Raw genomic sequence first — 26,658 nt, forward strand, 5'->3', positions numbered from 1 at the left:
TGGACAGGTGGAGGTAAACGACCAGATTGTTGAAGTTGATGGAAAGAGCCTTCATGGATATACCAACCAACAAGCAGTGGAGATGCTTCGAGCAACTGGAGCAGTTGTCAGGTATAAGGGAGCAGGGGTTTACAATTTATTTTAGTAATACATAATAGAGAAATAGTAGGCACCGTTTGTGAAAGTATTATTATTGAAAACTGGATTTTTAGCGTAGGGTAGTGTAGAATAGTGTCCATTTAGCGGTTGTTATTAAAAAAAGGTTATTTCTAGATTGAAGCTTAAAAATATGTTTAGATTTAAGCTGATTAGATATGTTTAGATTGAAGCTGATAAGATATGTTTAGATTAAAGCTAATAAGATATGTTAAGATTGAAGCTGATAAGATATGTTTAGAATGAAGGTAATAAGATATGTTTAGATTGAAGCTAATAAGATATGTTTCGATATAAGCAGATAAGATATGTTTAGATTGATGCTGATAAGATATGTTTAGATTAAAGCTGATTAGATATGTTTAGATTGAAGCTGATAAGATATGTTTAGATTGAAGCTAATAAGATATGTTTAGATTGAAGCTGATAAGATATGTTTAGATTGATGCTGATAAGATATATCTAGATTTAAGCAGATAAGATATGTTTAGATTGAAGCTGATAAGATATGTTTAGATTGAAGCTGATAAGATATGTTTAGATTGAAGCTGATAAGATATGTTTAGATTGAAACTGTTAAAATATGTTTAGATTGAAGCTGGTAAGAAATTTTTAGATCGAAGCTGATATGATATGTTTAGATTGAAGCTGATAAGATATGTTTAGAATGAAGCTGATAAGATATGTTTCGATTGAAGCTGATAAGATATGTTTAGATTTAAGCTGATTAGATATGTTTAGAATGAAGGTAATAAGATATGTTTAGATTGAAGCTGATAAGATATGTTTAGATTGAAGCTGATAAGATATGTTTAGATTGAAGCAGAGATGATATGTTTAGATTGAAGCTGGTAAGATATGTTTAGATCAAAGCTGATTGGATATGTTTAGATTGAAGCTGATAAGATATGTTCACGGATTAAAGTTTGAACAGCTCCAGCAAGCAATAGCGAGCAGTGCTGCTCCTACTCCCACTGCCAACCCCGCCAGTTTTGGGTATGATACAAATCTTCGTAAAATTCATGTTTGCTAAAAATGAAAACGTTAGTAGTCATTGATGGATTTCCTTCAATTTTTTATCCAATTTTCGATTTAGATCATGGAGATCATAATAATTATGAAGAAAATGATTACTCGCCTCAAACTCTAATTTTACCAGACATATGCCTGAAATCGAAGACCTTAAATTAAGATCAGATAGTCAAACCTTTAAAATATCAAAGGTGTACAGTTTACACTATCAGGTTTCAAATATATTTATATGGATATAAAAATCAGAGTTTGTGGCGAGTAATCAGTTCCTCGAACTTATTTAACTCATAACATGATTTTTAACAGGTGGCGTGGCAGCTTAATGACAGCTTAAGTTAAAAACTAAATTCATTGAAAGTAAATCCAATTTTATTTCGTTCTGTTTTCATACTTCTCTAATTTATTACACTTAATTGTTCTTTTTTTCACAGTAACCCACAATTCGCAATACTAAAGTGAAACTTTTTTAAAAACTGGAATTTTTTTAGACTTGATTTAAGAAGCCCTGTCAGCGACAAGTCCCCTAAACATAAACCTCCGCCTCCGAAAAGGACGGATTCTCTGCTGTCGGAGGATATTACGCCTCCGAAAGAGGTGCTGGAGGCTCAGGCAAAGGCTGGTGTGGATTATGCTGGAGAATTGAGTGCTGAGGTTACTGATGCTATAATGAAGAAATGGAGTAAAATTGGTGAGAAGATTTATTTTTTATTATTAATACCTTTTATTCTTTGTTTCAACTTTAACAGAAAAAATAGGGTTTTCTGCAAACTTGTGTTTTTTACCACTAACCGAAGAATGATTCTCAACGATTTTTGTATTAATATCCATTACTAGAAAGCAGTAATCTCTGTGGGTTCATATGTTTGTTAGTTTGTATGTCCGATCATAACTCAATGACCCCTTGACGAATTGGCCTCAAATAAAAAATTTTGATTCCGTAACTCGTTGGAATCACGGTCAAATATGCTTAGCCTAGTATAGAAATTCTGAAATGAGTTGGCTGACTTTTAAAAGAGAACTTCTAGTTTCCAGGCAACTCTGGATTCCTTATCTAGTCGTCTATTTATAAAGTAGTCATCTCTGTTTGTCAGTTTGTATGTCCGGTTACATCTCAAAAATGTCATGACCGATTTGCCTCAAATTTTGCCTGGAGAACTCGGTAGAACTAAAGAGATTTTCTTAGCTTGGTTTAAACATTTTAAGTTGAGTGAATTGACTTATTTAAAGAAAGTTTAGATCCATGTAAAGTTGGGTTCACATCCCAAGCGATGTTTTAAATGACAATTGATGATAATTCAGTTGGCCCTGAGTTTGAGATAGTTGTTGCTCAAATCTCCAAGTATAAGGAGGGTGGAGGTCTTGGGATAAGTCTAGAGGGTACTGTAGAGAAGGTGGATGGTGCAGAACAGAACCCTCATCATTATATCAGGTACTAACTAGGCATGGAAGTTTTTTGTGGTAATCTCTTTAGGAACCACTAATCCAAATATTTTCTAGCTTGACTTTCGTCATAGTGAGAAGTGACCGTTCATTTAAAAAGAGGGACATGCCCGATTCACAACGGTACCCTTTAAACCTTAATCTGATCAAAAATGTATAAGATAACGTCGTGTCATTAAGCTAGTAAGGTGCTAAGAGCTCAACAGAGCTTAATTATTGTACTAATTAAAGAAATATAGGTGATAGAAATGTATTTTACTATTGTGATATATTATACGTCGATTGTAATATAACATTTTTTAGATTAAAATATTTTTCAATAGAATTTTATTCGAAAATAAAATAAAATAAAATCCTTTTATTTGTTCGCAGATTAGAAATGAAAATATTTTCCACCAAGGATTAAATTGAATTGTTTGATCTTCTGAACAATTAACTTGGTGAAAGGAATTCCAGGGATTTGTAATTTTCCCGGATTTGAAATTTCTTTTTAGTTTTATTATTTGGTCGAACAAATTCAATTCTAAATACCACTTTTTACTTTTACTTGTATTTACATAACATTCCACTTATTTTTTTGCCTTTTTATTATTTATGTTTTTGGCGCTATGCCATTTGTCCTACAGATAGGGGAAAACGTATTGTCCTAGACACTTTATTTTTCCTACTCTTTAGTCTTTATTTGTCCTGCACACTTAATTGTAAGTTATTTATATTAATTGACGTAGAAAAAATCCGTTAATCATGTTTCCTCTTAAACAAAGATTTCTTGCTTGTGTTTTCTCTTGCTTTGTTTGTAAACAACGTTAATATTTATAGATCCTCCTCACTCCTCAGTTCTTACCCTTCTGTAACCCTCCCCCCCCCCCTCCCATCTACTTCCAGGAATTTGGAAAGATTAACTTCACAAAATTGGATTACTGAAAAAGGGGAGGAAGGAAGGGAGGATTGAAACAAACAGTGTTAAGAATTCTTTTCCCTGGAGAAAAGTTTTTAGAGGCAAATAAAAAGTTTAAGGGTATAATCAAAGTTTGTGCATTGTTACATGTTAAAAAAAGATTTCAAAGTTGGAAATGGCAAAAATTGATGCAAAACGAATCTTTTCAGGATTCTATTTCTAACAATTGAACAACTTTTATAGAAATAATTTATCTCAGATGAAATGAATATTTATTGAAAGGGAGGGAAGCCACTGTTTCAAGGCTTGAGTAGCATGTCCGATTCAAATGGATAACATTTCGTTGATCAAGGATCACGGATATTTTCATCGAATCATTTTTACTCCGTAATTTTTAATGCACAGTTTTAAGACATCTTTATCAAGAAGTGATATTTCCACGATAAAGTCACATTTTTCTTATCTTTTCCATAGATATATCAGATCTTACAATGGCTATTGACGAAGGATAATCTAAAAAGAACGGAACCGCCAGACTCTAATATAAGGATGATATATCCTTGAAATCAGGATTGAAGAATGGAGCTTATAAAGTTTCCGGGAGAAATTCTAATTTTTTGGTTTTACCACAGTTTTACCCAGAACTTCAAACGTATCTAAAGAATTTATAAAATGTCGTTTTATAATCATACGGATAATAGAATTCGGCAGATTTTTAGTTTTTAATTAAATAATTATATGGAGCTATTTATTACTGATGTTTAGGTTTAATAGTATAAACCGATAAGACGACATTTTATTAATTCTTTCAATATCTTCGAAGTTCGGGATTAAACTGTACATTTTTGGAATGTCCATTGCATAATTAAACCAAAAAAATTGACAATTATTAATTTTATTCTTGGATGATAATAATAAATAATTAAATATGTATTAATTTTTGGTTTATCTAGATCAGTTTTACCCAACGGGCCTGTCGGTCAGAACGGGAACCTAGTGAGTGGAGATGAGCTGCTGGAGGTCAACGGCCGGAAGCTCCTCGGACTCTATCACGCCGACGTGGTGACGATTTTGAAGGAATTACCGATGGACGTGAGGTTGGTTTGTGCGCGACCTTGCAGTAAGGTGAAGGAGGATAAACCTTCTCCTTCTCCTGTTCCGACTCCTTCTCCTGCCCCTGTATCAGGTAATATGTAGTTGGATATCTATCTATTTATCTATCTATCTATCTACGTGTCTTAATCTCCTGACGTCAAACTAAAGTATATTGCACTTAAGATTAGGGCTGGGATAAGTTCCGCTTACGGCAAAACCGTTATTTTTAAATCGTTAACGAAACGGATTAGCCGTTTTTTAAGAAAAAAATTAACGATGAATTTCGTTTTTTGCATGAAACTTGTAAAAAAAAATTACGTTAATTCTGCAATAATGGTATCGTTAACGGTTGTTGAAAAATTTCCGTTAACGCCATTAATAAAATTGATATCGTTAACTAACATTAACTTTAAAAGACAGAAATTACCATTAACGAAACTGCTTGATACCTTATATGTTTTCAATCATAGCTTCTTATATTAAAGAGCTATTGAGAAGAACAAAAATGTTTAGAATTTATATCATTGCATTTGCTTGCATTTGTTGTCCACACTATTATTTTTGTTTTAATAATATTATTATTTTAAAAATGCAGTTTTCTGAAATTATTTGCATTTAAGTATTAAAGTGCAGTAAATATTGTTAGGTAATTAATTCAGAGTGCATTAATTTATGCATCGTTAGTTCACAGTTAATTAGAGGAAAAAGGATTATGGGAATACTCGTCATTTACTTGAAATTTTTCATCATAATATTTTGTTTTAATTTTAGATATAAACTAAACTTGGGTGCAAAAGTTTAAGATCTTTTTAATTTATATTATGTTGTGCGAGTACTTCCTTGTTAATATGGATAAAAGGGATGTTCAGTTTCCCCAAACAATTTTAGATTCAAACATTCTCCAAGAGCTAATACGATTTTTTCAATAAAAGATAATATTGTCTTCCCTGAGCAAAATAGAGAACAGTCCCTTTGATTGATTGAACCTGCCCGTCCTACTCTCTGAAATTGAATTTGATCTGTCAATAAAACCGATATACCGACCCTTTAACATTCTCCAACAACAATGTGCATTGTGCACAGAAATAAATAGAGGGGGGGGGACTCTAGTCTTTGTTTCTCTTCAAGACATCTTTATAATGCAACCTTTTTTGAATTAGATTTCGTAGGCATTTTTCTCTTTAAAAAGTGTCTTATATTCCCGATTTCCCGATTTATTTATATATATAATTTATACCAAAATTATTTTATTATTTTGCGGTCTCGATTGATTTTAGATCATACATGATTAATTGATAAAGTAATAAGAAATCGTGTTTGCATTTGAATCAATTCGTAACACAATTCTAATTAATGTTTGAATATGCAGTTTTTACCAGGAACAACTGCTAACACAACAGTTAAATCCGGTAGCATAGAAAATTCGGCCGAAACCAACGGATTCAAATTGATCCGAAAAAAACGGAAACTCTAGCATCAGCATGTTTTCGGATCCTTAAATTCTCTTCTTTCACCCTTTGTTAACTTGTATAATATATTAGGTTTAACCCCTGTATCCGAGCGTCTAGTGAAAGCAAAGTCTGATGGTTCACTATCTAGCTCTGCCACTGACTCGGCTGTCCTGTCAAGACTTAAATCTAAATCCTTAGAACCACTCACAGGTAATCCCCACACTCAACAAACTAAATATCTTTTCTTGTCAAGTATCACCTAAACTTGGAATTACTACTTTTGACAATATTACCTACCTTTTAACTTTTATTCCTTCAGGTAGGTATTTAAAGTATTTTACTTACCCTTGGGATAATAAGTACCATAAAAACCTGCTCAACGCTTTAAATTAGAAACAAATATAAAGATTTTTCAGCCTTATGTAAGATTCTTTTGAAACTTCATCTTAAAACTGTAGAATGGATGCAGGACAACCCTAAAAGTCTTATTTGATTTGATTTGTGTATGACTGCAATTAAATTTTTTCCAAAGGATTTGATTAAACTTGTCTTCCAGGACTAGCAATGTGGAGTGATGACATTCTAACCATCTCCCTGCAGAAAACTGAACGAGGATTGGGTTTCAGTATCCTGGACTACCAGGATCCCTTGAACCCTCACGAAACCGTTATTGTTATCCGGTCTCTGGTTCCAGGCGGAGTAGCTCAGCAGGATGGACGCCTGATACCCGGAGACAGGTTGATGTTTGTTAATGATACCCCCCTAGAGAACGCAAACCTGGATACTGCTGTGCAGGCTCTGAAGGGAGCTCCCCAGGGAGAGGTTAGGATAGGAGTAGCTAAGCCTCTACCTGTACCTGATAGTCAGATCGGAGAAGGTCCAACAGAGGAGGATACAACGGATAATACTGAGGTTCAGAGTGCAATATCAGATATTGAAACGGATCCAGGTACGCTTTGGATGGGAAGTGGGGGGAAAGTTCTTATGCAGCTCACTAGGAACATTGTCATGTAATCATTTTAAAATGAATAATGATTTTTTTATGCTCATTACAATGTTCATTTCTTTGACAACACGTACTTTAATATTGCACATTCTTTTTTTCTATCCTCCGCTCATCTTTCTTAAATAAAAGGTGTTTAATTTTCTTGTTTAGGAGAGAAGGATAGGCGTGGAAGTATCTCCAGTGAGATCCCAGATCTACCTCCTCCACTCCCAACTTCTCCGCTACCTTCGGAGGATACGGAGAACCAATCCTCTCCGGTTAGAGCGGAACAAAAGGAAACCTCACATAAATATAAATCTTCAGAACATTGTTCTCTAAATTGTCTTAAACCCTGTTAGGAAACTAAGATTGGTCGGATAAGGTGGCTTGGTTTGNTTACTGACGTGTCATTTAAAGCATTTAATTGTTTACGTTTCTGGAATTTTTAGGATTAAGAATTTTCCTTCCTTGGTTTGGACCTTCTTATTTTCCGTGACTGTTGATATTTCCTTTTTGAAAGGTTTTAGATTACAATCCTGCAACTTCAGAGGATATATTTAACAGAAAAGAGATTAGAAGAAAACCTTTCATAGAAGTTACACGTTGGAAAATTCAATCTTAATCTAATTCTATCCTTACAAACACAGAACTGAGGACTTAACTTATTTTAAGCTGGGTCCTGAAACAATATGTTTCAATGCTCCAGGGGGCTGAAACCCATATCCTCCTCCTAAATGTCGTCTCTGATCCCTCTGTTATTTCTGTAGACTGTAATCCTTACAACATCTCATATTAAAACTAATCTTAACGCATTATTTATTCAGGCCCGTAGCCAGGATTTGACCAGGGGGGGTGCAACCTGATGCGCTGCAGGCGAAAAAATTTTTGGGGGGGTTTTTAATGATTTTTTTAAACAATGTTTGGTTTGGTTTTACAGTGGTATATGGTTGTTTTTATTACATTGTCAATGCACACTATAAAGGCTAACCTTTTTAACTAGTCTATTTGAGCTTTTAAGAGAGTACTGCTTAACTAACAGAGTCAAGTAATAATTTATTACTTTGACTTTGCAATATGAAAATGATATGATCTTATTTCTTATTCATTTAAAAAAAAGCTTTTCAAGGGTCAAGGGGGAAACCCCTCACCATGGAAATGCCTCAAAAAAAACAGACTCATAAAACAAAGCACACAGGTCAAGGGGGCGGGGGGAGGGGGGCTAAAAGTCTGTAAGTTTACAGGAGATTACCATTTCATTTACATGGGACTCTATGCATATAATTAATAAATCATACTGTTTTAATTAGACTTAAACAACTATTAAATGAATATGAGTAAATTTTGATGTTGTGTTATATTTAATCAACAGAGTGTACTGATCAACTGTTAGTTGCGATAGGTCACAGGAGAGACATGACTCAAGGGTTGAGTTGAGAGAGTACACAAAAACTCCGTCACACTTTCAATGAGTATAATGCACAAATAGATTATAATTTGGTTTGGAAATCAATTCTTACTTGGGCTATATAATTTATAACTAGATTTTAGAAACAATTTCTTTTATATGGGACAAGGGGGGGGTGCAAATTCATCATTGCACCCCTCTTTCAGAAGAAAGGGGGGTGCACCTGCACCCTTGCACCCCCCCCTGGCTACGGGCCTGAATTTCTATCTACTCAAAGTATTAAGTTTTAACCCTGCTAATTAATTATGCATTAGTGCATAAACTCGCAAACCTAATTATTAAAAGATTGCAGACCTGCTAATTTTGTTGCGCCCAGGGGAGACTCTTCTTAGTTTTTGTTTTCTCCATATTTAGTATTTTCTTAAAGATTAAAGTTTACCAACTCAGGATAACGTCTCTAGAGTAAATACTTTAGAATCCCCCCCCCCTTCCCTCTATTTCATCCTTTTCCTGGGGAAGGTGGAGGCCGGGGGGGGGGGTCGGTGAAAGTCAGTTCAAATAATTATATGAATGGTTGTTATCAGGGAATAGCTCTACCTGCGACGGAAAGGTTGATTGGTGGAACGAGCAAGGTTTTTGAGACAAAGTTTGAGGAAAGATCGTCCAAGGGTTCTCTCATGGTTGAGACAAGATACGAGGAGAAGACTGATGCAGATAATATCCCTCCTCTACCCGCAGCTCTAGAACAGAGGATTAAAATAATTAAGGTTTGCTCCAAGATTAAAAATTAGCAGAAAACTTTTTAGACTTTTGGTTTTCAAGTTTTATGCTCAGGGCTTAGTCCTGCATAATCTTCAGTTCTTAGAAATAGTTTTTTCTTTTCAAATTACGTTTTATACATTTTTTTCTTGTTAGGACGGAGATACTCTTGGTCTCCAGGTGGATATAGAAGACGGTGGAGTGAACGGAATGGTTGTCCGTTCCCTGACCAGGGGCGGAACCCTGGCAAAGGACGGGCGGATTCAACCTGGAGATTATCTTGTGAGCGTAAACAATGAGAATATGCGGGGAGTATCTCAGAACCAAGCTCTGGCGGTTCTCCGGAGAACCCAGCTGGTACCGCAGGGTGGACAGGTGCCGATTACCTATATTCCGGCCCAGGATGCCGTGGTCTTCAGGACAACTATGCTGACGAGAGTGGCCGAAGAAGAGACGGCCGGACATTCCAGGAGATCAAGATCAATCTCCGTTGAGCGATCTCTCATTCCTGGCACAGATCTAACAACTGCCACAGTTAGTGCTGTCTCGGAGCGGTCCAACGGAACAACCGTTATCTCAATCAGCTCCCATATTGAAACAGCTGATATGAAGCCTACTCCGCCAGTATCCCCAGAAATGAAACCTACTCCACAAGTGTTATCTGAAATGAAACCTGCTCCCCTTGTCTCCCCTGAGATTGAATTCTCCTCTGCAGAATCTGTTGCCGGGAAGGGGTTGGACAGGATAAGCCTAAAATATGTGACTGTAAGTGAAAGTTCTACAGACCCTGAACCCGTAGAGAAACGTCCTTTAAGTCCACCGGAAGCTGCACCTAGAACCTCTCTCCTCTCCGAGCGTATGAACTCTCCTGATCTCCCAAAATCTAGAACCCCAAGTCTTGGTAGATCTAAACTCAGCCAATCTTCTAAAGATGAATACTTTCCTTCATCTCCTTCTAAACACTGGGGTCCGGAGAGAACTATAATCATCCAGCGTGTTCCAAACCAAGGTTTAGGCATATCTATTGTCGGAGGAAAGATTGAAGCTCCGGAGGGTTCAGATAGCTCTGCGCTGACAGGAATCTTTATAAAGAATGTGCTGGACGGTTCTCCGGCTGCAGCTACGGGTCAACTCAATACTGGAGATAGGATCATTGCTGTAGGAGACGTAGATATCCGACATGCGTCTCATGATAAAGCTGTCGAGGTGATTAGACAATCTGGGAACCCTCTCCATCTAGTGGTTCAATCCCTCAATCTTTGGACTGAGGACAGTTTCAATGAATCTCAGGACACCATCAACGAGCAGGATGATATTGAGAAGGAAGCTGAGACAATTCTTAATGATCTTGATCGAACTATAGGAGGAGAAGAGAATGTTATTCCTCCCTCCCTACTCCTCACTGAAGATTTCTCTCCTCCAGAAGAGTTTGCTAATGAGAGCTTTTCTCAGACCCTGTCCGACCCACCTGTTGCCAGCCCCCGTTCCGAGCTAGTTGTACCTGGAATTGGTCCGATCAGAAGAACTGAATCAACGGACTCCGATTCTTCCACCGACTCTGATGAGGCGGAACAACAAGGTCAGGAAACCCTGAGCAATGGGATCACGATTGATCGTTCCTCGGCAGGATTCCTGGGTCGAGCGATTAACGATTCTGAGGATGAGGACGATTACGGATATACTATGAAGAAGATAAATCGTAAATATGGTAAACACGGAGATCTCCACTGTATTCGGTTAAACAAAGGAACTGAAGGTTTAGGGATAAGTCTGGCCGGACACAAGGATCGTCTTAAAATGGCGGTCATTGTAGCAGGACTTAACCCTAAAGGAAACGCGTACAGGGACGGGAAGATGAAGGTTGGAGATATTATTATGGAGGTGAACGGGATTGTCCTTCTTCACAGATCTCATCTCAACGCAAGTTCTGTCATTAAAAATCTTCCGGACGCCGGAGTTACATTCGTAGTCCTGAGGAAGGATGATCCCCTGGAGAACCTGGGAGCTAAACCCGTGATCCAGTTCCCCACAACACTTGAGGAGAACCCTATTGACAGATACAGGAAGTACAAGGGATTGAGACAGGTTACTCTCAAGAAAGGAGAAACCGGACTTGGAATCATGATTATTGAAGGAAAGCATCCGGAAGCAGGAACTGGAGTTTTTATATCCGATCTTCAAGATGGTAGTGTTGCCGACTCTGCTGGATTACTCGTCGGAGACATGATTCTCTCCGTCAACGGAGAGGATTTTGTCGGAGCCAGCTATGAAACCGCTGCTAAAGTTTTGAAGAAAACTGATGGAGAAATCAAGATTATTGTAGCGAACCCCAACCTGCCAGAGACTAGGGTTGAGAGCCCAGAGAAGCCCAAGCTTCCGCCTAAACCTGTTCTTGCTCCTAAACCAGTAAACCTTGGTAAATAAATTGTCTTAAAAGGGGCAGTTCTTAATTTTGTCAAAAACCCTGGTGCATTGATTGGATACGTTTGTGCTGTAAAAGTGTTAACATAAAAGTTGCTAGTCAATGTTATGTTATAGCTTCTTAAAGCACTTCTTTTAAAATACGGTAATTGTGATGAAGAACCAAACCTTTGTAGAGTAAAAAAAGTAGATGTTAATTCCACATTTATTGAAAATATATTTCGGTCTGGGTTGACCCTCGTCAGTTCTTGAGATTGTTTGTCAGAAAGATTTAAAACAAACTCTTCTGTCATATATTTCCTTTAATTCATCATTTGAGAGAATCTTTAAATATAAAGGATTTAGGACGGTATGGTAGCATTAACGATCCTTTTTTCAGGAGCTGCTAAAGGCGGAGAACGGGACGGCGGACGATCTCCTGGCGGCGGAAAAGCAACGCCTCCGCCAGCCAAGGATAAGATCGATCATACAACCTGTGAGATAGTTCCTGGACATGATACCGTCATTGAGATCATCAAGGTAGAGATCATTAGTTTAGATTCAGGGTTTAGGGATTTATAAATTGGGATTTAGTTTTCAATCCTAGTGAATAGTGACGGGCAATAACTTGCGCTTAAAAAGGGTACCAAAAAATCTGAGTTTTTAAATATTTTAAATTAATTATTCAAAACTTGTACAGGATATAGTTTTGAAATGTCCACAAACCTGTAATGTGTTTGATAAGCGAACCAATGTATAACTGATCACTATTCAGTTCACAGCGCTACCATTGGAAAAAACTTTAACGATCAAGAATGAAAAAGATATCCATCTTTCTGCACCGAAAAATGATTATTTTAAATTTGTTTTTCTGTTAAGTTGGAAAATTAGGAATTTATCATTTGTCAGTATAGAAGACGACGACATTTGCCTAATTTTTACCCCTTTTACCCCTTTCAGTATAGAGGGTCATTTGAAATTACGTCTATAGTCCCTTTATACTAAAATTTTGTTCTTAATAGATTAGAACTGTTGAAAGGATTGGAGTAGAAGAGAGATTTGTCGCTTTTCAAGGGTTAGAGAGAAGACCTATGGTCCTATATTCTCAAGTTGTGCCAGTTGATTGGTTTTATAGACCAACAAATTAGAATCACATCAGAGGGTTTCCGCCAATTGGAATTTATGCTTAACACAAATCTTGGGGTATATATTTATATTTAATTTATCCACTCGAATTCACGTCGTTAAACCCCCCTATCTGAGTAGCAATGAGTAAGAAAACGTCGATTTTATCATTTAAAATATGTTGAATTCTTGGAATTTTGACACCTTTTTGATTATCTTAGTAGCTTACAATTTCATCCTTAAGTCACTTTGATTTCAGACATAATCATTCTGTAGGATTTTTAAATTAGGATATCTCAACCATACTTGGTCAAACTAAGTTTTATCGGGTACAGTTTTGAATCGAACATTCCAGTATCTTTAAACTTTGTCAACATGTAGTTACTCTGATCCTCAGAAAAACAGAAAGAATAAAATGAGGATTATGATATTTTATCCTGTTTTATGTAAAGAATAAAAAACTAAATAAAAATAAAAAATAAAAATAAAAAAAAGAATAAAAAATATTTGAAATGGTTAAAACCTGAATTTCTGTTTTACTAGGACAAGGATGAGGAAGGGAAACCTATGGGACTCGGTCTGTCTATAGTTGGAGGGTCAGATACACTCCTTGGAGCAATCTTTATCCATGAGGTGTATGAAGCAGGTAACAGACTAGATTTTCTTGTTCAAGGTTCAAGATCAGCTCATAGCAAGATACTCTGGATGAGCTCCAATGTAGGTAAAAACGCCCTTTATAGCAATGGACACGCTAAATCCTCAGATGACGCCACTGCTTATTTCAAAGAATAATAAATTTTGCCGCTCACTAAATATAAATAAGCTCAAAAATTGAAAACTTGAATTAGAATTTCATTTTTTTGTTTCAAACTTGTTAGCACAATCAATATTTGCTAACTGTGATGATTGTTAGTTTAAGTACCAATGACGTCATATGAGGATTTTGAGTGTCCATTTCAATAAAGACGACATTTACCTACATAGGAGCGCATCCAAAGTATCTAACCCTATATACAACCTTGGCTCAGAGAGATGTTACAGAGATGGGATATTTTGAATTAACGATTCAGTTGTATAATATTTTTTATTTAAAGGGACTGTAAGCGTAATTTCAAGGGACTTTCCATGCAAAAATGACAAAGCCCGGTTCAAAATTATACATTTGAAACATTTATCAGATCTGTTATCTTGGAGCTCACGTAGTTTTTCTAGGTTTAAGATTATTTATTTCCGATAATTTAACGGGTTTTTTTGCTGCAGTAACGCCAGTCGCTTAGGAGAGAAACCATAATAAAAATAATCAATTTTTAAAATAATAAATGGTGATTGATATCTAGTTCATACTAGACCAGACAAAGCTTTTAAGAGTACCGTTGTGAATCGGGCATTGTCATCTTTTCATGGAGGGTCACTTGAAGTACGCTTACAGTCCCTCTTTGAGCTTATTTTTCAATTTCATAAAAGATTTAAACTCATTTAAACCAATTTGAATCGGTTCCAAGCTCAGATTAATTTGTTTACTTAATTTGATGACTATTGATAATGAAAGTTTTATGAATGGAACGAAAAGTTTTTTTTTTATGATACAAATATCAAATCATTGAAAGTTTTACAATATAATTATACTTTAAGGAATTACTGCATGGCAGGCATAGCTAATTCTATTCTTTTCATCCACAATCCAGAATTGAATTTACCTGGTTTTTGCTCCATTCTTACACGTGTTCTCTATCTTGTAAGCATTGATTGAATACACTTGAGATAAATGACCTTAGGTTAAATATCTTGTAAACATTGATTGAATACACTCGAGATAAATGACCTTAGGTTAAATATCTTGTAAACATTGATTGAATACACTTGAGATAAATGACCCTAGGTTAAATATCTTGTAAACATTGATTGAATACACTTGAGATAAATGACCCTAGGTTAAATATCTGTAAACATTGATTGAATACACTTGAGATAAAGGACCTTAGGTTAAATATCTTGTAAACATTGATTGAATACACTTGAGATAAATGACCCTAGGTTAAATATCTTGAAGCATTGATTGAATACACTTGAGATAAATGATCTTAGGTTAAATATCTTGAAGCATTGATTGAATACACTTGAGATAAATGACCTTAGGTTAAATGCATTCTTTCCATCTTCTTTATCTAACATTTCATTAAAAACCTTTGTTGCCCCACCATCTCCATTCTCAGAGAGATTCACAATATTAAAAGCAAATATTTAGATAAATCAGTATCTGAGTTGAATCTGTATAAAAAATAGTTTATCTTGTTTATTTTGTAAGGTTGCAGTTGTAAAGCTTCTAAAAACCCCTTCTGTAAAACTTAAAACCTATTTAGAAAAATCTGACTATTCTGATTCTGTAGATAAAATAAAGCTTGAGTTACTAAGCTAGAATTGAGATAGTTTGAATAGGGTTGTAAACCTCAATGGATCATTGGGCCGTCTCAATGCGATGGAAACTAGGCTTCAAACTCAACAGAGGAATAAGAGGAATTCAACTTTAGAATTTGTTGTTAGAGTGGAGGGAAGGGGGGGGGGTTGTATTCATTGTTCAAAGTTATCTCGGCTTGTAACTTATATAACTGTGTTTAAATAAATATTAAGGATTTTCAATTACGTCATCAACTTTCCTCATATGATTTCATAAAGATAATTCCAAAGAGAAAGGGGGGGGGGGGGTTGAGGAATCTTTTATTTGTATCATTTCTTGTGTTCGAAATCAAAATTTTTTAAGATATTTGATGTCTTCTTTTTATCAAAATTGGTTACATAAAATTCTGTGGTCTCTTAAACATATATACGTCCAAGATTCTATGTTAACGAAGTTGAATTTGATTTTCAGCGAATTCCCTTAGAATTGTAATAAATGATTATGATTAGCCTAATTGGACACCTCCCTAGCCTCATTAATTGAATTGAATTAAATTGAGGCCATAAATCATAAACTAGAGGTCACTAAGTTTTAAATTTTTGAGTATTTCCATGATATTTGTTTACACAATACACATATATGGATTACTTCTCACGGAATCCCCCAAAACTTAAACTTTTTCACGCGTTTAGAACATTTCTTTATATTTTTACGTTTTTTTTGCATCTTCATAATTAATCAAATAACTTATTTTAATTTTAGGAGCTGCATTCAAGGATAGACGATTACGCCCTGGAGATCAAATATTGGAAGTGATGAAGGAAGATCTAAGAAATGTTACGCATAGTTTTGCGCTACACGCACTCAGACAAACACCAAACAAGGTAGATAAATAGATTGATTAGATAAATAAAATTAGATAGATTAGATAGAATAGATAGATGAGATAGATGAGATAGATGAGATAGAATAGATAGAAATAGATAGATAGATAGATAGATAGATAGATAGATAGATAGATAGATAGATAGATAGATAGATAGATAGATAGATAGATAGATAGATAAAATTAAATTACATTTTTGATTTGTTTTCTAGTGTATTATATTCTCTTAACTCTGGTAAAGGAGCTAAAGTGTGGAGTTTCAAAGAAGAATTCTGTAAAATCTTGACAAAAGTAAAGATAGTAGAAGAGAACCATTGAGTATTCACGTAACCCCCCAACCATAGAGATTTACGGAGACATTATTTTATTCAAAAGAACAGTGCATAGCCAGAGGAAGGGCTTTGGAGGCTCAGCCCCTCCCCCGGATCAGTAAAATCTATGGTTTCAGGGGCATTTTGGGCCAAAATGGTGCTGAANAATTCTTGAATAAGCCCCTGGACATTTTACAAGAGATAAGTTTGTTTAAAAAACGTTATGTCCCCCTCCTACCAGGTAGTTTTCCCCATTGTGACATACACACATACACACAGATAAAATTGTATACCACTAGAAGGAAAATTAACAAATGTAAAGATTGAGGATGAGAAAATGAATATGAACGAACGATCTGGCTGAATTGTAAGAAGATTTCTACAAAGAACAGAGTGGATTATAGAACCTCTAGAATCTATCAACTACAGGGGGTGGAAGAATTAAGTCTCATTTAATTCTTTCATTCCTTAGAGAGTTCATATTAGTGGAAAATCCAAATGCAAAAATAGGAGTTTTATTATTTTTATGTGTTATTAAAACCTGGACCCCCTGTAGTCAGATTGATATATTGGACAGTACTTGTCACTCTAGTGTATTGCGGGGTTTAAGAACAGGTCCAGACTTAAACATGATGTATTCAGACAATACAGAGGATCCCGGAGTTTGTGATCAATTGTTTAAGCTCAGATCACTATTCCAAGCTTAACTGTTTAAAATAAATATAAATTGCCTCTTCTTGAGTGCCATTTCAGTTTAAAAGGGACTGCAACGGTACTTGTTAAATATTTGTATGATGAAGGATAAATGAGATTTTCTTCTTTTTCTCGCCGAGTTTCTTCACAAAAGTGACATACGATAATTTTTGACGGAGGCTGAGCCTTGACTTCTACAGAATGATGGCATGGTTGGTTTGCTTGTTTTTTTAGAATCTATGCTACAGAGAAAATTAAGGAAATTGTTACGTTCTAAGTTTGATAAACTATGATCTCATTGTTATTGGAGTACCTGACTGAATCAGAGCTGAAAACTTTAGAATGGTGGATATCAAGATTAATGCTTAAACTCCTGGTTTTACTAAACCCAAGATTATATTAAAACGCATTCGATATCCAAGAAAGAAGTTAAAAATTTAACCAATCAGCGTGTCATGTTAAGATGTACTCTTTAACGTTTGAAAACCCGGTTTTGATTTCTGGTGTTGATGGTGTCATATCAATTGAACTAAACATCGATTGAACGAACGTAAGTTTTGGATTAATGTTTATTAAGACTTTAAACGTTAAAAATGACAATAGTCCTAAAATATTTTTTTTAATAATTTCATATTAACATGATTATATTTGTCGAAATGCTCTAAAAGCCGGCTTGTGAACAGCTGACTTTAATTCAATCGGATATTATATTCCAATCGATATAGCATTGTATCTGTAATTGTTATCAAACGTAACTCTTATACAGTAGAAATATCAAAAAAGATAATCAAAAGTGTGTACATTAGATATTAAGATTAAGCGATCTTGATTAAGGATATCTCTTTCTAAAGTTTTCAGCTCAGCTCTTGTAAGGTGGGAGTGTATGATGGTTTAGTCAATAATTGATTTAATATCAATAATTTCAATCATTTTTACAATCCTTGAAGAATTTGGGAAAATGGAACTTAGTCTTAGTTTCAAGCAATAACTCTCGGCTCTGCTTCAGAAAAACTTAGCATTATTTAGAGCATAAAAACTGATCACGTGTCGAGTAATATATAAGAAGATAAGATACTAGGATTGGAAAATGATTAGTATGAATAAAATATTAGACAAGATCCAGACAAAGATGGGATTAAAATGAGTTCTAGACATTGATAGCCTACAGGGATGAATTCAGGAGGGGTCACATGTTCAGGAGGGGGCACATGGGAATTTGATATCGTTGAAGTCCCAGGGCTAAAATACTTTTTTTAAATAGATAAAGAACGTTTGAACTTCTTGTGAAACTTTTGAACTAAGTGTTTGAAGATTTAAGCCGGTGCTTAATTGAAACCGGTTTTTGGCGGATTTAAGACGCGGCTCAAATTCATTAAATTCGGACACTGGTCATTTTTAAAATAGGCAACCATTTGCTCTGACACTTTACAAGTTATGGTAGAACTTGGAGCATGTTATGCATGTGAAAAAGAAATTTATTTTGATAGAGTAGAAAACAGAGTCATTAGAATAATTGAAGTGTTAAGATCTCACAAACTTTTAACAATATTTATTCATTGTTTTTTATACAATGAATGTTCCCCTATCTGGGGAAAAATATAATTTCAGGATAAAATGAAGAACCCCCCCCCCCCCCCTTTTTAATGTCATCATAGACAAGCCATGTTGCCCTATTCTTAGAAAGGAACTATTTAAAACTTGGTTCTCACCCTGCACCCTGTATATATATATAACAGTAATAACCAGATAATAGTTCGGAGGATTCCATATCATATATGTTTAACTGTGTAGAATTTGATTCCTTAAAGGGACTGTATGCGTAATTTCAAGTGACCCTCCATGAAAAGATTCCAACTCCCGATTTGGGATAGTACCCTTAAAAGCTTTATCTAATCAAGTATGACTTAGATATCAATGATAATAATTTTGAAAAAATTGTAAATAAGAAAATTGAAATAATTTGAAAAATTATCTTAAAATGGACAAATTGTCAATTGAAATGAAAAAAATATGTATAATATAAAAGGTCTCGGGGACATGTTTAGTGGGTACACAGGGTTCTAGGCCTCTCCCAGTACGCCCCTGTTAAAACTATTTATTTTCAATTGTGGTTTCTCTACAGAAGTGAGTTGCGCATTTCTCCATCAGGAAAATATCTAATAGTTATCAGAATGAAAACACTTTTTATCCAGAAAATATCTTGACAATATTTTCAACAGTATTGATCAGATAAAAGTTTCAATGGTACCGTTGTGAATCGGGCATTGCCAACTTTGCATGGAGGTTCACTTGAAATTACGCTTACAGTTTTTAAACTAAGTACGATGGATTTTTTTAAAATTCAAAATGTAGAAGAAAGCGTCACTTTTCTGACGAAAAAAAAATAACTCCAATTTATTTTTTTTAATTAAAATTTTTTAACAAAATTTTAAAAAGTGCATTGAATTTTCTCTGACTTTTGCGATGTTTTTTAGCTGATCTGCAGTTTTCATTTGACGAGGAAAAATGTTTAACTCCAATAATTTCTCCATTATTTCTTATAAGCAATAAATGCGCAAGTCGATCTTTTCCAGAGAAACCGCCATAGAAAATATCAGTTTAAATAAACAAAAACATGGAAATCTAGAGTACCATTGTGAATCAGACAATGCTATCTTTGCATGGAGGGTCACTTGAAATTACGCTTACAATCCCTTTAACCAAACGTATCAACAGTCTAACAGGGCGTTTGAATTTTCTCCAAACTTTCTTTACGTATCAAGCTACTATTCCTACTATTCCTAAATAATTTAGAATGATGACTCACATCTTGTGAATACAGCTAACTCATACTATCATTTGTTAACGAAAATATTAACATTTTATTTTATTTTCACTTAAACAATGCAAAGAAATTTGAAATTAAAATAGATTAAATACCCACATTTTTGAGATTAGGAACGCATATTTTTTCGGCAGTTGGAAGACCTGAAACGATGTTTTTAGTTATTTAAAAACAAAAACTGCAGAAACCCAGAATCGTAGTGAAATTCACGGATTTTTTTTACTTTGAATTTGTATACATTGGACAACAGAGTTAGAAAATATTTATTTTGAGGTTCGTCTGGTGATCCACCGTGAGGACGACGAGATATACGAGAGCCTCGAGGTCGAGCTCATCAAGAAGAGGGAACGAGGACTTGGCCTCAGTATTGTCGGGAAGAAGAGTGGCCCCGGGGTCTTTATTTCCGAGGTGGTGAAGGGAGGAGCTGCTGATGTTGATGGTAGACTCGTTCAGGTTAGCTCAACCCNATGCGAGAAACTCTTGAAAATTTAAACATCTTGCAAATATTTATATTTGCTTGATAAGTATCAAATATGATGGATTTTAGATTTTACTAAATATTATATTTTTAATCTTTACATAGAAAGTCAATTGTCTTGTATATTTTTTCATATTTTATTCCCCTTTTCTTTAATCTGCTTCTTTTTAACCCATTTTATGATTAAAGTTTCACAAATATTTAGAAATATTTCGATTTCCTCTTTAATCCCCTAAAATCTTAAACATAATTTCCTTTTTCTTTCTTCTTCCTTTACTATAAATTCAAATTTCCTGTCTATTCTCCTCCCTCCCTACTCCTCGTTCTATTCTTCTATTCTATTATTTCGTGTCTATTCTCCTCCTTCCCTACTAGTTCTATTCTTCTATTCTATTATTTCAGATCTATTCTTCACCTTCCCTACTCGTTCTATTCTTCTATTCTTTTATTTTAATGTCTATTTTCCTCCTTCCCACTCGTTCTATTCTTCTATTCTATTATCTCATGTCTATTCTCCTCCTTCTCTACTCGTTCTATTCTTCTATTCTATTATTTCATGTTTATTCTCCACCTTCCCTACTCGTTCTTTTCTTCTATTCTATTATTTCATGTCTATTCTCCTCCCTCCCTACTCGTTCTATTCTTCTATTCTATTATTTCATGTCTATTTTCAACCTTCCCTACTCGTTCTATTCTTCTATTCTATTATTTCATTTCTATTCTCCCCCCTCCCTACTCGTTCTATTCTTCTATTCTATTATCTCATGTCTATTCTCCTCCCTTCGTACTCGCTCTATTCTTATATTCTATTATTTCAGATCTATTCTCCACCTTCCCTACTCGTTCTATTCTTCTATTCTATTATTTTAATGTCTATTTTCCTCCTTCCCACTCGTTCTATTCTTCTATTCTATTATTTCATGTCCATTCCCCTCCCTCCCCACTTGTTCTATTCTTCTATTCTATTATTTCATGTCTATTCTCCTTCCTACTTGTTCTATTCTTCTATTATTTCATGTCTATTCTCCTCCCTCCCTACTCGTTCTATTCTTCTATTCTATTATTTCATGTCCATTCCCCTCCCTCCCCACGTTCTATTCTTCTATTCTATTATTTCATGTCTATTCTCCTTCCTACTTGTTCTATTCTTCTATTATTTCATGTCTATTCTCCTCCCTCCCTACTCGTTCTATTCTTCTATTCTATTATTTCATGTCTATTCTCTCCTCTCCCTACTTCTCGTTTTATTTTTCAATGCTATCCCCTTTTTCGATTTTTTCACCCTGCTTTTCGTTCTATTCTTCTATTCTATTTTTTCCTCTACTTTCGGTCCTTACTTCTCTTTCTTTTTTCTTTTCTTCTCCTTTTTCTTCTCCATTTTCTCCTCTATTCTTCTATTCTTCTTTTCTTCCTTTCTAGCACTGCCTTCTGTTTTAAGTGCTCTTAGGATATACCCATGAAGATCCATGAAAGATACTTCATGGCATTCAAGCAGTTTTCCTTTATCTATTGTTTGTTTGTTCAGGGTGATCAGATTATTTCTGTGAATGGACAGGATCTTAAAAACGCGTCACAGGTATTATTTTCTTCAAATATGTTAAAGTTTACGCAATACGCCTGCAGAATAATATGTTTAACTAAAATAATATCGAGGACACACATCTTTACAGTTTTGGTAGTTACACGTCTACCAACGAGACTGGACAGACTTTGAAGCAGTGCTTAGAATCTATTTAATTTTGATGCGGATCCTGGATCCGCACTGGAAAAAAATGGATCCGGATCCAAATCCATCCAGATCATTTCTTTAAGATTTGCTGAATTTTTTTAACAACAAATAATTTTCAAATTTTTTGTTTTATTTTTATCCTAAAACTTGATGAACCATGCAGAAATGAGGAAATTTTTATAATCTCTCTTTTTTCAAAAGTTTTGATTTGGGTTATAGGAGTAAAAAAGTTTTCTTATGCAGTTTTTGGTTGATATTTTACCCCTTGGATCCGGATCCATGGATCCGCATATTTCTCCGGATCCGGATCCAGTAAGCCAAAATCTTGTGGATCCAACGGATCCGGATCCTAAGCACTGCTTTGAAGTGTTGCCAGGTCTCCATTCTTGGTTGAACCTTTCCATCCCAATCTTTTTTTAGCTAAATGATCTTTGTAAATTTTCGCGTCAGACTATGAACTTTTAAAAAAAAATTCTGTACTAACCACAGTAAAGTATATTTACATTGATATAGGAGGAGGCAGCCCCTGTTCTGAAGATGGCCCAAGGAAAGATTATTATGTGTGTTCGAAGATTAAAGGTATTTTATATTTATCTACAATCTACATTTTTAGTATGGATCAAAAAGAGTTGGTAGTTTGGTCTTATTCTTGACTAAAACTAATATAATATACTTTTCACATGGAAATCCGGGTTCAAACTGTAGAAATCCAATTTTTAAAGTAATCTTGACAAAATTTAAGATAATATATTCTCATTCTTATTGATGCAATACATGGAAATCTGGGTTCAAACTGTAGAAATCCTACTTTATGAAAATATATTTTGTAAAGACTGGTATCTGAATCTTTTTATAATTCATGTTTTTCAACCCCGCAGAGGTTTTTTTTATATACTTTGCATGCTTTTGGGGTTACTAGTTAATAATAAAAGGAGGTTGGGAAGAAGAATTTTCATTGGGTTGGGAGGATTTTTTTTTTTCTGAAAATATATTTATACCACTGGTTAATTCCCTTGAGATATCTTAAGATATTACTCAAACATTTGATGGATTAGACTGTGTATAAAGCATGCTTTAACGAGTATACCGTGTTAGGTTCATTCATGAAACCATGGAGTTTGTAATACAAGATTATATTCTATTCAGGATGCTATGGACCTAATAATACTGGATTATATTCATTCATGATTAAATGGATTTAGTAATACAAGATGCTATGGACTTGTAATACTGGATTATATTCATTCATTATTATATGGATTTAGTTATACAAGATGCTATGGACCTAAAAATACTGGATTACATTCATTCAATATTATATGGATTTAGTTATACAAGATGCTATGGACCTAATAATACTGGATTATATTCATTCATGATTATATGGACTTAGTAATACAAGATGCTATGGACTTAATACTGGATTATATTCATTCATGATTATATGGACTTAGTAATACAAGATGCTATGGACTTAATACTGGATTATATTCATTCATGATTATATGGACTATTATGGATTGAATGTATTTAGTATTATCGGATAACTTTTTCATTCATGATACTTTGGATTTAGTACTACATTCATTCTTACATTCATCCTTTCTTTGATCGTAATATTCATGATAGATTATAAATCTCCTAATATAATTTTCTGAAAACTCTTTTGAAATAAATTTTCCTTGTATTTGTGTAGAAATGCTTGTTCTGAGATTGCTCACTGTTTTAGTAGAGTGATGAGTTTGGGTTTTCAGTAAATTTTGTTTAAGTACATATTAGGAAATACTAGCTTAAAACCAGTATAGAACTATTTTATCTCTTATATAAGTGCCATGTTTTACTTACACCCGAATGTTAAGCACATAAATTAATATTCCTTTCTTGTGATTTTTTTTTGCGTTGAGAAAGTGTTTTTAAATCTACAGTCATCCTGTTTTCTTTGGTATAGTTGCACTTTTTTTAAACTTATCTTAATTGAACCGATGTTGACTAATTCCTTAATCAACACTGTTTTATCTATTTGTTACAAATTCTAACATAATTTGATGATCAAATCAAACGCATTTAGTACAAATTGAATAAATTAATAAATAAAAAAATAAAAACAGTTTAAAAAACAAGGATTTTTAATGGGATATCTGGTTTAGGTTGGAAACCGTGAGAAGAGGATAGGAGGGGATCAGTCCCTCCCCCCGAATGTTGTCACTACTGGGACCCCGAAAACTATATCTCTGATTAGGTAGGCAGATTTTTATCATTTCAAATAATATTTAAATTTGATAAATATTTTAATTATTTTAATCAATCTATATAATAAAACAATACATTCGCATATATATATTTGTTGCGTATAGCCGGCCAAACGGCTGGACTAATTGAGCTGACATTTTTTTTGGACACTTCTGGGTGTTATAGGCTAAAAATCGATTTTTTCACGGGCAACGCCGGGCCCTTCAGCTAGTATTATAATAAAACTAATTTTAAAAAATTTGAGGGGCATTGCCGATTCTCAATGATATCTTTTAAATTTTATTCTAATCAATAATGTGAGAAATAAGGTCATTTTTTAAATTGAAAAATGGTTAATTATGTCAATTTACTCAATTGTTTCTAAAGAAGAGATCCGCCATTCATTTTTGTAAAAAAGAAACCAATTAGAAACAATAGATTTTTTAAAAGAACGTGGATACATGATTCACCCTTGATTAGATTTAAGTTTTAATGGGTGTTGTTGTGAATCGGACATATTATTATATTATTATACTAGGCTTTTAGGGCGCTTCGCGCCCATCTTCTATTTAAATTGTGAACATGTTCGTTTTGTTTACATAATAAAACAGAGAAGAAAAAAATTTTGCGGATTTTTAAAAAAAAATTCGCGGATTTTCAAGAATTTAAATTTTTTTACAAAATTAAAAACCTTTAAAACACATTTTTTTTCATTCATAAACCTTCCCTGTGGTCACGTGATGTCCCACAAAAAAATTGGGCCTGATCGGTTCAGCCGTTTTGACGTTTATTGGATACAAACAGACAGACAAGCCAAATTTATATATAGATTATTATATTATTTGTTTCAGAGGTCAGAACAATCTCGGTTTCTCTATTGTCGGCGGTTTTGGTTCTCCCCACGGCGATATGCCGATTTTTGTGAAGACCGTGTTTGAGAAGGGAGCGGCCGCCGAGCACGGCGAGTTAAAGCGTGGGGATCAGATTCTGAGCGTGAATGGAACAGAGCTGCAAGGGTTGACCCATCAGCACGCGGTGGAAATACTGAAGAACTGTGAAGGAACAGTTACTCTTCAAATCCTCTCATAGATTTATATGTTACGTCGTAAATATCCTTCCTACCCTTCATGTTTTAGATAGGAAACTAGTATTGACGATGGATAAATATGCCAAGATTAAGAAATTATCTGTAATTGTCATTAATTCAGTATTACTCATATTAGAAACAAACTATTTAAAGTTCCACTAATGATTTTTAATAATTTAACAATACCATTTAATGGTTTTTTAAATTAACAATTTATGAACCGGCTCGATTTCTCCCTGAAGCCAAAAACATGTCAATTTTTACAGTGATCTGAGGGATGACAGTTGATTTTTTAAAGTTCCAATACCTGTATTTATCTCTGCGTGAATCTTAAACCTTTTAGTATTCAATACTTTGATATTTCCATAAACATAAGCTATCTATAGAATCCCATAGTCTACACAGTGTACAATGTAAGGAGTCTGAAATATTTTATAGAGAGAATACAAAATTACGGAACATGTACTGTCATAGAATACACAGATAGGAAAATTTGGTACGATGGGCCAGGCCCGGTTAAATTTTAAATGGTTTGGTCAAGTATCGAAGTAACTGTGTTATCTGCGGACTAATTGTATTATTTAGCTTTCTCTTTTTTTAAACTTCGGTATGGTAATGTTCGTCTTCTTTTCTTGGGAAACTTGCAGACATTAGCATAGTGAAGTTTGAACCAAAAATATTTCGGACTCCAAGTTAATGAATAAGTTCTTTAATTGTATAATTTTGTTGAGTTGTTAATGTACATAAAACAAGGTTCTGTAGCCTTGTTGTTAAAATGGCTTACAAATCACCCGAGCTCGTCCTCGAATTATATTTTCAAAAAATCTTCCAGAAAAATATATTTATAATAGTTCTACTATTCCTGTGTTATATTGTTTACATCTTCTTCCATGTAATTAGTGTTCCTATCATTATATTAATTAGCAGATGGATGATTAATTAATTTTCTTCGAGGATTACTTTACATACATCAGTATATAGTGAATACTAGTGTGTAAGGGTGATCCAGATAAAATTAAATGTTAATTTGAAACTTGCAGATTCACAGTAAACTTATTTAAAGACAAATATTAGAGTTCTAATTATGCGAAGAACATCTTAAGTTAAATTTAATCCTTCTAATTTATCAAATTTGGCCTTTTCTAATGGTTCTAATCTTACTTACTTTGGCCTTCATTTGACAAACATTTTACGTATTATAAAAGGGAAATAATAGTATCAGTATTTAGACGTAGAACTGATGTTGAATTAACGTATATAGAATAAATCGTCTTATTAGA

General features: G+C 34.2%; 1 protein-coding gene across 2 annotated transcripts; it reads left to right on the plus strand.

Moving 5' to 3' along the window:
- LOC111715896 (multiple PDZ domain protein) lies at positions 1-26,658 on the plus strand. 2 transcript variants are annotated; one of them, XM_023491294.1, is made up of 19 exons: positions 1-111; positions 1,048-1,152; positions 1,677-1,876; positions 2,488-2,617; positions 4,480-4,712; positions 6,163-6,282; positions 6,629-7,021; positions 7,229-7,353; positions 9,047-9,229; positions 9,378-11,637; positions 12,022-12,161; positions 13,290-13,392; positions 15,904-16,025; positions 20,129-20,308; positions 21,859-21,909; positions 22,576-22,641; positions 24,210-24,301; positions 25,143-25,791; positions 26,026-26,658. In XM_023491294.1, the coding sequence occupies exons 1-18, from the start codon at positions 83-85 to the stop codon at positions 25,378-25,380; spliced, it is 4,770 nt and encodes a 1,589-aa protein (XP_023347062.1). In that variant the 5' UTR covers positions 1-82; the 3' UTR covers positions 25,381-25,791; positions 26,026-26,658. The 2 variants fall into 2 exon arrangements, with proteins under 2 accessions (XP_023347062.1, XP_023347063.1); XM_023491295.1 differs by having other exon boundaries at positions 26,072-26,658.

The sequence above is a fragment of the Eurytemora carolleeae genome, unplaced genomic scaffold (genome assembly GCF_000591075.1).
Source record: "Eurytemora carolleeae unplaced genomic scaffold, Eaff_2.0 scaffold1684, whole genome shotgun sequence".
In the NCBI taxonomy this organism is placed as follows: Eukaryota; Metazoa; Arthropoda; class Copepoda; order Calanoida; family Temoridae; genus Eurytemora; species Eurytemora carolleeae.